This window comes from Caenorhabditis briggsae, assembly GCF_000004555.2.
Source record: "Caenorhabditis briggsae complete genome, chrV, whole genome shotgun sequence".
NCBI classification, from domain to species: Eukaryota; Metazoa; Nematoda; class Chromadorea; order Rhabditida; family Rhabditidae; genus Caenorhabditis; species Caenorhabditis briggsae.
The window spans coordinates 13420709-13432239 of record NC_013488.2 but is presented as its reverse complement, the minus strand read 5'-3'; the positions used below and the strand labels follow the sequence as shown (position 1 = coordinate 13432239).

General features: G+C 38.0%; 3 protein-coding genes and 2 non-coding genes across 5 annotated transcripts in view; 4 read left to right on the top strand and 1 right to left on the bottom strand.

Annotated features, from left to right (window-relative positions):
- CBG27191 lies at positions 1 to 2869 on the top strand (the record flags this gene model as incomplete). The annotated part of the gene is made up of 4 exons (XM_045237991.1): positions 1 to 45; positions 318 to 413; positions 1824 to 1895; positions 2759 to 2869. 4 exons carry the CDS (start codon positions 1 to 3, stop codon positions 2867 to 2869), a joined length of 324 nt encoding a protein of 107 aa, XP_045100213.1.
- CBG28508 lies at positions 2208 to 2291 on the top strand. Its single transcript is given in 2 exon segments — positions 2208 to 2245; positions 2255 to 2291. It is a non-coding gene (tRNA).
- Positions 2870 to 6062: 3193 nt separating the features above from the next.
- CBG28480 lies at positions 6063 to 6134 on the top strand. The gene has a single exon. It is a non-coding gene (tRNA).
- Positions 6135 to 6995: 861 nt separating this feature from the next.
- CBG19271 lies at positions 6996 to 10389 on the top strand (the record flags this gene model as incomplete). Its single annotated transcript, XM_002637497.2, has 7 exons — positions 6996 to 7169; positions 8224 to 8301; positions 8427 to 8584; positions 8631 to 9253; positions 9310 to 9428; positions 9502 to 9579; positions 10258 to 10389. The coding sequence occupies 7 exons, from the start codon at positions 6996 to 6998 to the stop codon at positions 10387 to 10389; spliced, it is 1362 nt and encodes a 453-aa protein (XP_002637543.2).
- A 288-nt stretch (positions 10390 to 10677) lies between these two features.
- The window catches only part of CBG19270, a gene marked incomplete at both ends in the record, with an annotated part of 1895 nt that continues 1041 nt past the window's right edge, over positions 10678 to 11531 (bottom strand). Inside the window, 2 exons of the mRNA XM_045237990.1 lie at positions 10678 to 10883; positions 10931 to 11105. Coding sequence (XP_045096735.1) covers positions 10678 to 10883; positions 10931 to 11105 — 381 coding nt within the window. The remainder of the gene's footprint in view (positions 10884 to 10930; positions 11106 to 11531) is intronic.

The following is an 11531-nucleotide window of genomic DNA, read 5'->3' as shown; positions in this document are numbered from 1 at the left end:
ATGGCGACGATGGAGGCGATTCTGACGAATATCAGTCTACAAGAGGTAAGAAAATGGGGATCACTTGAAAAACTCATCTCTTCAATATATGTTGAACCTATTCTTCTCAACATCTCCTTCTTTGTTTTGTCTCATCATTTGACGTGGTACGGGGGTGGGAGAAGGAAACGAGGAAGGAAAACGAAGAAAAAAGGTTTTTGTTCTATTTCAGAATACAGACATTTTGGTTCAATTTCCATTCGAGACCCTGTGCACTAATCAGATTTCCACCCTTTCCTTTTCCTCTCAACAAAAAAACCTTTGGGAATTTATTTCAGGCGGTCACCGATCCTCTTATTGTCTCCATGCTTCAGGAGCCGTCGTCTCAGTTGGGAGAGCACCACGAGGATGTACTCAATTCCACCATGGACTGGGTGAGCTTTTTTTCATTTATTTTTAGAACAAAAAACTTGTCTTGCTGCGAAAAAATTTCCGGATTTTTCAAAGTTTTAAGTTTATACCATACACACCGAAAAAGTCCTAATTTTGCCCTAATGTACAAAAAATCGAAGCTGTGGAAGAGAAACGCCGGTGGTCGTGGCCGAAGGTCCCACAACGACAGCTAAAGTAACCTGAATATATTTTCATTTTCCGGGTTTATTTTCTCGTTTATTTACTGCTTTTCGTCGAATTTTCTGTAGTTTTTCCCCAAAAAAATCAAGAAGTGATAGTGAGAAAATTCACTGAAAGCGCCCGAAAATCAGTATAATCACAGGTGATTCGCGAACAATCCGTTACGGACCCTCAGCGTTCGCGCGCGGTTGAAACAGGAACCGCATACCGCACGCGACCCGTTTTCAGAAAACCACAGCACATTATTTCGTATTCCTCCGTATTCTATCCGTTCGCGAACTCCGTATCCGATCCGATTGCGAATGATGAACAAACTGATACGTTCGCGGACTCAGATTCACGAAAATGTCCGAAACGGACCCGTTACGGATAGAAAACCTAGTGAACACCGAAACGGATCCGTCCGCATTTTACCTGTGAATAAAATCTGAAAATAAAAATATTTTTAGGTTATTGTAGAACCTTCGGCCAAATTTTTTTGTGCCAGAATAATATCGAATAAACCTTAATATCTTATCGTTACCCCTTCCGATACCTTCCACTTCGCCATGTACCTAGTCTCCGCCCCTTTCCCACAGAAACCATAGTGACGCGCGGAACCCGGGAGATGTCGGTACTTACCGCGCATGACCTGCCGCTCGCTTTCCTGACAATTAACTCTGGTTCCATTGCATTTAACCGAGAAAATCTTTCGCCTTTTACTAAAGATTTCCGTGCAAAGGAGCAAACTGTGAGTATTATCACCAATTTTTGGAGTCCCCTCGGAAGAGCGGGACAAAATAAGATTAATTTTTCAGCTAGAAATCTGTGGTCCTTCCTTCTAGGTACCCGTATTTTTATGTGTGCATAATATCTGCTCATTGAGCTCTCCACTCGGTCCACAAAATAAATTTCCGAGAACACAAAACAATGGTAGTACAGAGAGGTTTCAATGGAATCCATTTCGTGTCAATTGATAAATGAAAAAAGGGTAGAAATGTGACAGAAGAAACGGTTGGGTTAACGGCGGTTGAATAGCAAACAATTGTAATTAGACTCCAACGTTTTTGCAAGGGGAGCTCTTATGAAAAATTGATGTTTTTCTACCACCAAGTTGAATGGGTGAGACGAAGAACGTCATTTTATACTGACTGCCCACTCTGACAATTTCTAAAACATGGTAGAGAACATTAGTTCATCATCGAACGATATTTTCAAAACACACATTTCAGAATTACGGCAATATCTCGGACTATCATTTCGTCACTCGAATTCCATATTATGAAAACTACAGCCAAGAGACGGTGAGTGTTTCTAACCCCCATTTATTTCTGGAGCAGCAGGATGCGATTATGTTCTCCCCTCTCCGAACAAGTATTTTATGGAAAAATGTTCTCCCTCCGGTTTTTACTCAGTTCTTTGAATTCTCTCGACTCTCGTCATTCTTAGGAATTTTAAATGATTCCTACTTCTTCATATTCTTTGTCTTTTTGATATCCACATCTACATCTTCAGTGAAGATAGTGTGTACACATGTGTCCCTGCCGGAAAATCATATGCTTCGCTGCCTGTCCTCCGCGAAATGATAATGGCAATGCGGTTGCGTGTCTCCCGTGCCGTCGATAGCTCAGTTGGTAGAGCGGAGGACTGTAGAGTCAGTGGGTATCCTTAGGTCGCTGGTTCGAATCCGGCTCGACGGATTTCTTTTTATTTCCGTCTCACACTCTCACACTGAAAGTTCTCGCATTTTAATCGAAGTACGAAGATATTAGAATGCTAATTTAAGGCGCATACGAAAAGATGACAACTTTCGTGTGTACACCGAAAGAGAAGCAACTCACAATAGGGACGGAAGCAAAGAAGAAAAGGGAAGAAGGCGTCAAAGTTCGAATTGAAGTGCCTCAATCCGACTTACTCTCTGTGTTGATAGGTTTCTTTTTTATATCTTTTTTCTGACGATGAAAGGTTTTTCTTCCGCTGAAAAAACCCGTGTTTTGACCTAAAGAAACTCCATGGGCGTTCTTTTAATTATGAGACCAGGTCATGCCTATTCTTTTTGATGAGTTATGTTCCTTTTCAATGAGTTAATAACGTCACTTCCTGTCTCAATAACCCTAACCTGCTGAAGCAAATCCTAGTCATCTATATGTTACATCAATATATCTAGGATTTCACAAAAAAATATTTAACCGGATTTTCCGGCTTTGTTCTTTTTGCAACTCTCAACTTGTTTGTTATAAAGTTGTTTGTTATATTGATATCCACCGACGAATTATAATCGTAGGCGACTACCGTATACCAAAAGTCAATTTATGAGCTCTATTCCATTAGCGTCTTCTTCTTTTTCATCCCACTCCTTTTCTAAGAAAGAAAATGTCAATTGAAATTTTGAATGGGCTCCATATCCCATCGCAACGAAGAAGTGCTCCTTGACGACGTGTCGATTCATTCGGGACCTCTGAAACACTTTCTTGTGTACTCCCTTGGTATTTTTTCGGGATGTTGTGTAAATGGGCTCGAAGGCGAATAACCGTAATACTACAGTAGAATTTTTAAAATCCTTCAATTTTTAGAAAATAATTCTGAACTTTCTTCGGAATTTCTCGAATGGTAAAATTTGTGAGTCTCTGAAATTTTTTGAAATTTTTGAATCTCCGAATTTCCAAAATCGTTGATTTATGAAAAATTAACCAGATTTTCGAATTTTCGAACTTCTGAATTCAGTAAAAAATATGAAAAAATTGGAACACAAGTTAACTTTCCGGTGTTTCACATAATTTATCGTTTTCAAGGATTACCGAGTATGACGATGAATTTTTAAACCTAATCCTTCTAATCCTATTGTCTCTCTTTTTGCTCATTTCTTTACTGACGACATTTTCAAAAAGTTCACTTTTCTGCCGCATCAATTGATACCGAGTTCTCGGTACAAAAAATTAAACTTGTCTATAAAATTGAGCCGAATTTTTGGCTGAAACTTCTTTTAAAGAGACCAACAAAAACTTCCCGACTACTCTAAATTCTATTCAAATAGTTTCCATACCTGATTTTTGAACCAATCCTGACAACCGAATGATAAATGAATACAACCCTTGCAAAATTACTTTTCCGGTTCGCCTTCCGGCATCAATAGAAGTCACCTGGATTCATCCGCTGTGTTTTTATTTTGCATCTATTTCAAAAGTTTTATCTCTTCTCGAAATTTCCCAGTTTATGTGAAAGAAGATTCATTAGATGGGCCCATGTATCCAAGGTGAAACGTCTTCTTAATGTCACGAGCTCAGTTTTTTCAATTCTTCGACTTGACAAAAATGAACAAGTTTTGTTGGAAAGCTGTTTTTGTTTTGTTTTTACCGAAAATTTTAAACTGAATAAAACATCTCAGCGATTGTCTAATTTTGGCAAATCATAAAGTTAGGAGTACCGTAAAACCTGAAATAGAAGAGAACCTAACTTTTAACTTTGAGCTCAATTATCTCGGTTCCTGTCGAAGATATGAAAAAGTTGCCAACAGACAAATTGTTTGTCATAATATTAGAAGTTTTTTTGTCAGTTGACATATTTCTAGCATCTTTCACAGGAACCGAGATAATTGAGCTCAAACTTGACACTGTGGGAACCATTGTAATACAGGTTTTACACCATGCTGGTTAACATTTTTCAAACTTTTTGTTGTTCAACTCTGTTTTTTACCAATTTCGTGTTATAAATCCTTCTCCAATCCCAAAATTTCTAATCCACCTAATCCAAAAATTTTTAGAAATAGAAATCAGTTCAAATTATTACTCATTTTCTCACCGTTCACCTAGTGCAATCAATCAAAAAAAACCAAAAAGAAAAAGAAAAAAAACACAGATCCGAAAATTTCCACGGATTCGTTAAACTCAATCTCCAAACCCATATTCCTTTTTCCTTCCATTTATTTTTTCATATATGTATCAACTCTTCGTCATTTGCTTTCTACTCTTTTTTTGCTTATATTTTTTCTTCTGCTCCAAATCTTGTTTGCTCACAGATCTTCGGGTGGTGCTCCTCCTCCTACTCCTTTCTCCGGATCCTCAAAAGAACATCATCATCATTCTCCAGAAGACAAAAAGAAGAAGGCGAGAAGATATGCCTTCGGTTAGTTATTGCCACGTCACACAATCGGGTTAAGTGCAGTATGTGTTGTTCCCGTCGTCTCTACAAAATTCGATTGTTTCTATTTCTTGTCCCATTTGTCCCGTTTTTTCTCTTTTTTTGTTGCCGTTTCCAACCAAGGGACCAATTTGATCAGTGAAACGAATCGAGAACGCTGAACTTGAATTTTTAAAGAATTTTTTTTCAAAATTAAAAACAATTTTTCAAAAAAAGTTCGGTTAATTAACTTCCAATCCTTGTAGCTGGATTTCCTGCTTTTATTTTTCTCATAATTAATTCATCTGATTAAAGTGACGATGTCTAGTTTCGGAAGTAACCTCTCAGACACCGTTAAGTCAAAAAAAATTCTGATCTCATGAAGAAGAGAGTCTTCTCTGAATTTTAGTGGTCAGTGATTTTTGATGATCCAGAATTTCGAATTTCGAATGTTTTATTGAGATAGTTTGTGATTTTTTCCAAATTTTCTTACTATGTGAAACAAACTCGATTCCAGTAATACTGGTTTCCAGAATTGAATTGTTTTCAGTTGTTTTTTTAAGCCGGAACGAAAATTCTGAGAATTCAAGAATCAAGTACGGATTCACCCTGTCTATCTTATATAGAAACTAGGAATTCCTCGATGATTTGTTCTATCTTCAAGCTCAATAAACTATTCTTTCTCACTATCAGTTTATGACTCTCTTACCGTAAACCCCTTAAAAAAAGGCCCTCTAACTTTTAACTTTGATCTCAATTATCTCGCTTCCTAGGAAAGCTATCAGAAATGTTTCAACTGATCAATTGTTAATCATAATATTACAAACGTTTTATCAGTTGACAAATTTTTTATACCTTGCATAGGAATCGAGATAAATCACGGATTGGAAATCGGTGAGACTTCGTGAAATCCGTAACGGTTAAGTTTGCAAAGTTACCGTTGAAACATTTAGAAACCATCTCCTTTTCAAACCCTCATTCTTCACACATATCTGAATTTTATCCTAAAACAGCAAAGAAATTCTCCTTCTCGTGTTAAGTACTCTCCACACAAGAACAATCCGTTCTTTTTTTTTGCTTTTCATCTTGTCTCTCATTCTGTTTTTACCCATCCATAGTGTCACGTCTTCTGCTTCTAAATACATTGACAGAAAATAAGTGACCTAAATATGATATATCACTTTCTTTGCCTCCGGCAATTGTTTCCCATCAGCTCATTCCCCTTTTTTCGCCTTCCACATCGCAATTCATTTCAACTTCGTCGACATACACGCTTTCCTTTCCCTGTACTCCAGTCTTATCTCACCAGTCGCGCCGGTCGTTTCTATACGCACCTCAAACAATCTTTCCCGTGCGCCTCATTGGCTCAGTGGCAGAGCGTCTGTCTAGTAAACAGAAGGTCGCTGGTTCGATTCCAGCATGAGGCACCGAGATTTTTTGTTGGTTTTCTCGAAAGGAATATGTCTTGACGTCAATTTCGGGAACTGCTGAAATCTGGATATAGGAAGTACAGCAGAATTTTACGCATTGCTGAGCTACAAATTAAATCTAGGAGGTAGTTTTGAGCATAAAGAACATTTCGAAAATATTATTGTGTTCCGTGCTCCCTGGTCTGATTTGGGTGTGTGCTCGATTTCAGACAGGAACCTTCTTTTTATTCAAAACTAGGTTTTAGACTGACAATGGATAAATTGTAGATGTTCAAAAACTGTTCAAAAAACCTTCAATTTCATTTTTGTTGGATCAAAGCGATCACCAAAAACCATATCATCCATTATTCATTGAGCAAGGGCATTATTCTGATTCATCACTCTCCAGATATCCAATGACAATGTCTCGGGGGACCCCAACAAAAAACTTCCTTTTCTTTTCTACTTCATTTATCATCTCCTTCATATACGTGCAAGTTTATGCTCTCAGTTTTAGTATGTGTACACATATTCGGAAAAAAAGAACTTCCAGACAAAGTACTCACAATTTTTATTATTTTCGCATGGAAAATTTTACTTTTTTCCCAAAGTAAACACGCGAGATTCTCGGAATACTCATTCGGTTTGATATGAATGCACTCGGTGTACGGTTGATCAATCCTTCAAAACGAAAAAGTCCACTGAAATCGGTATATAAACATTCTGAAACTCCTACGCATTCATTCTTTCATTCAGTGAGAGCTCCTGAAGACGTTGTTGTTTCCGGAACAACTCAAGCCCGAAATCCAATTTCTTCCCAACACTTTATTTTCTATTCTCCTTCCCTTACTTCTTGTCACGTTTTTGCTGCATTTTCAGATGGCAACAACGGCGGTGTTCCTGTGCGGACACCTTGGAGCACTATCCGTGATTCTCAATCTATTCGTGATTATCGCATTGCTAAGACATCGTCGGCGAGTTCTCTCCAACGTCTTCTATGTCATTGTTCTTCACTGTGCAATACTCGATGTGGCTAGAGGAATTTGTCTTATTGTAGGTTTTAGTTACAGGACCGATCAGTGAGATATACAAAACTTTCATCGACGCTTAGCCTAGATTCAAAACTTTGCATTTATAGAGCTTTTTGGAAATTTCTAGTTTTTCAGATATTTGCCGAATTCCGAAAGATATTTGCCGAGTTCCGAAATTCCCTTCTTGGTCCGTTTTGTACTGAAAACTTTAAAAAATAAGCGTCTTTCAGAAATCGGCAAAAATTGTAAAACCTCTAATAGAAGGGCCCATTCAATAGAAGACCCCCTCTAATAAAAAGGCTCTCTGAGAGCGGCTTGGAAAAATAGGAAACCACCTTTCAAAATGTGTTATTTAAAATTGAGAATTTCCGCCCGTTTTCAGTGAAAAATAGGTCGAAAATTCCATAATTTCAGAGAAACTTATTGAAACACCCTTTTTCCTAAAAACTTGCTCAATTTCAGTGAAAATTCAATGAAATGATAGGATTTTTACGAAATTTCAACAGCAATTTACCGAATTTTCTGATGAAAAATCTCGGAAAATGGCCGGAAAAATAGAAGTCCCACCACCCTTTCTGAGCTAATTGCCGATTTCTGAAAAACACCTGTTTTTCACGTTTTCAGTAAAAAAACTGGCCAAAATTTGTGCCTGTCTAAAATCGAAAAATAGCTGAAAAAAAAGGAATTTTCAAAAAATTCTGCGAATGCAAAGTTTTATTTCTAGGTCCATACTCGTAATCCGGGCCCTTCCCGGGTCTTCGCGGGCCCTGCCATAGTTTCTTTCAGAATCATTATTTTCAGACCAACTAAATCAAATATGATGGAGCTCGACGAGTACTAGAAAATGATATTACGCGGAATACTGTATCTTGCCTGTGAACAAAATTACAGGCCATAAAGTGGCTTTTTTCGGACGAGACGAGCCGGGTCCAAAATTTTGAAAAATGTGATCGAAACCTTGACAGCTGAGCTCCAGGCTCTTGAAAATGATCACAATGACCAAAAACTAACGGAAAATCGCATATCTTATTGAAATATACTGTATGTTGAAGTTAGGGAATAAAAACAATTTTCAGCTTTACGGTCTACCCTACTTTGCAAACTCATTCTACAACATCCATCTGGATATCAGCACTCGTATCAAACTGTTCCAAGTAAGACCATGTTTCGCTAACTTAAGGGTCCCATTTCGGTCGGTCGAAGACCGCCCGTCGACCGCCGACCGGCTGACAGGCGACCGCGTTCGATTTTTGCTATATTCTAGGTCATTTTTTTCCAGGCATCCAGATTTGCTCTTGTTATCCTCCGTCTTTGCAATCTTCTAACCATCTTCAACCTTCTGGTTTTCACAACAAACGAGTACATCGTAATCCGTTATCCTCTCCATTATCGTCGATATTTCCGACGCAAGTTCGTCCTGATTATTCTAGCTATTTGGTGAGTCTATACTTTAGTCAAAATTAAACAATTTTTAAACTTTCAGTTGGACAGTAAGCATAATGATGGCAATCGGAATCCTTTACTCTTCATCTAAAAGCCCTCAAGATTGGCTTCCACCAGAGGAAAGAGGAATCGATTTAGCCACAATTACAATGGTTTTGATCTCTACACTTTGCTTTGTCACCCTGGGAACAGTTGTAGTCTGCTATCTTTCAATTCTTCGAACAATACGAAAGTTCAAAGATGAAGGATGCCTGAACAATGATGAATCTCACCGTATCCATAATCGATCTCTTCATAGACCAATCAATGGACAAGGATCAAATTGTTCGAATGGAAGCAGAGGTTCAAAATGGAAAAGTGTCCAAGCGATGTCTCGTCACAAGTACATCTACGTCATTGGCTCTGTTCTCATTGTCGATCTTCTTTTCCTTTGTCCATATTCCGGAATCCAAATGGTTTCATTTCTTCATATCAACAATTTCCTTCAAATCACTCATGGAAGTACTCTCATCCGTTGGTGGCTTCAAGTTCTCATTGGAGTTCATTCAGTCTGTCAGCCACTTTGCTATTTCCGTATGACCGAGTTCCGTCGTTTGGCGTGTTGTAATCCGAGACGACCATGGAATCGAACCAAAAGTTTTTCTCAGATGAATAAAAGCTTTGGTGAGTAGTGGAGATAGGTGATCAGAGACCTGAAATTTCAATTGAAACATTTTCAGCCAACACTCGATCCAATGTCAGAGAGGAAGAGAATGGAGCAAACACTGGTGAATCCGAAATTAATCCAAGTGATCCCCTACTTCGTAATGGAGCAGGCTCGGGTGAAGGAGGAACTCCGGTTAGTTTTCTCGACTTGTCCAGAGGATTCTTTTGTTTTTTATCTTTAAAACATCATCCAATGTGTTTTCCAGTCCCACCGTTCTCCAACGATCGCGTGGACCCGAGGAGAATCCGTTCGCTTCCGAACCTATGGAAATGAGTTTGCTCATGTAAGTTCTAATTTTATATTCATTTTCCAACCATTACGGTGGTCAAATTTCGGCTCCGCGTCACTTCGAAACTGCGACACTTCGGAACTGTGAGAACACGAGCGAATGGATGAATTTCAGACTAGGAAAACAATGTCAGGGTTTTCGAATATGATTTTTCTGATAGAATTTCATTTTGAGCTCGAAAAGTTAAAAAAAAATTTCTTAAATGAAAATCAGGATTTTTTCGGATTTCAAAATGTGTTCTATCAGTTATCTGAAACCCAAAATTTGTTTTTGTAGTTTGAAATTTATCCGTTCGTCTGTATTACTCCAGTTTCGAAATGACTGGTTGCGAATTGTCGCAGTTTGGAAGTGGAGCTTAAATTTCAAAGCGGCCGAAAATTCGAGGGTGAACGGAGCTTAGGTTCGGTAGCGAAATCCTTAAAGGCACATTTAAAGGAACATGTATTTTTGTAATTATTTTCTGGCCCATTTTTTCTATGAATTTCTTCGATTTTGAACTTTTAAAAACAAACATTTGAAAAAAAAATTGCATGGAAAAATTGAAAAAAAACCAAAAAAATTCTAAAATACATGCTCCTTTGAATGCGCCTTTAAGAATGTCGCTACCGGACCTAAGCTCCACCCACCCTCAAATTTTCGGCCGAAAGTTAGACCAGCGTAATATATTTCCAGCACATCCCAAACAAACCATTCGAAAAGAAAGAAACCTCGGTTGAGATGGAACTTCTTCCAATCTCAGCCGGATCCGCTACGCCATCCGATGAACCTGCCCCAATCATGATCGATGATTCGCCGCTTGTATAAATTTGCTGTACATATTTAACTATTTATTTTTTGTTTCTTTTTTTCTTTGCCAAATCTCAAAGCTTCCCCGGTCTCGCTCACTTCAAACCGATCTCTGCTTCCTCTTTTTTCGCAATCAATGTGATTGATTTCTGTCTCAAACACACATAAATCTGACTGTTTTCCTGCTTTCAAATTTTGCATTTATGCTAAATTCACTGAATAAATAAATCTTGCTTATAAAAAGTTTTATATATCGACCCGTTTCTAATACATATATAAATTATCACATAAAATCAAGAAAGACAATTAGAAGGTGACAGCTCCGTTGCTTTTCTCAGCCTTCTCCAAAAGCACCTTGATTGCTTCATCAAACTTCTGAGCTCGAATTGGCATATCGATGGAATAGAAGGGGTTCTTCAGTGCGAAATCCGTGTACAATTCATACATTTTCGAAAGTAACGAATCAGCAGCAATGTTCGACGCGGCAGAGGTGATTACTACGAATTTGACACCTGGAAAGTCAGATTTTTGATGCTCAGAAAGGAATTTGGAGACTCACCAGTCCTACTTTGTAGACAGAACAATTTGAATTGCGTCGTTTCGAGAACCTCAACTCCAGAACTTTTGGGACAAGGAGATAACTGGACGGCAATCGTGAAGAGTGAATGGAACATTGAAGACAGAATAATCTTCTCGTTTGTGGATACTGTTGGTGCTGCGAATCTTACTGTCACCTGAAGATTTATTGCGTAGATGGCTTAATTTTTTTCATTTAAAAATGCTGGATTATTACTGTAATTGCTCTAAATTAATGACTGTATATGCCTTAAAACCTGTAATGGAAGGGCACCAACACTGTCAAGTTTGAGCTCAATTATCTCAATTCATTTGCAAGATATAAAAAATGTGTTAACTAATTCAATGTTTGTGATGTTATGATGAACAATTTATCTGTTGATAGCTTTTTCACATCTTTGACAGGAATTGAGATAAGTTTGCTCAAAATTGAAAGAGAGCATTTCCTGGGCGTTGTTGAGAAACTTTCAGATGTAAAAAACTCTATTTCGAACAGTTACAATCATTTTTATTCGGTGGCTTAGAAACCCAAAGTTTTGGCCTTCCAGGTCACTGTATGCAAACGGTTACATCTTTATCTAAAA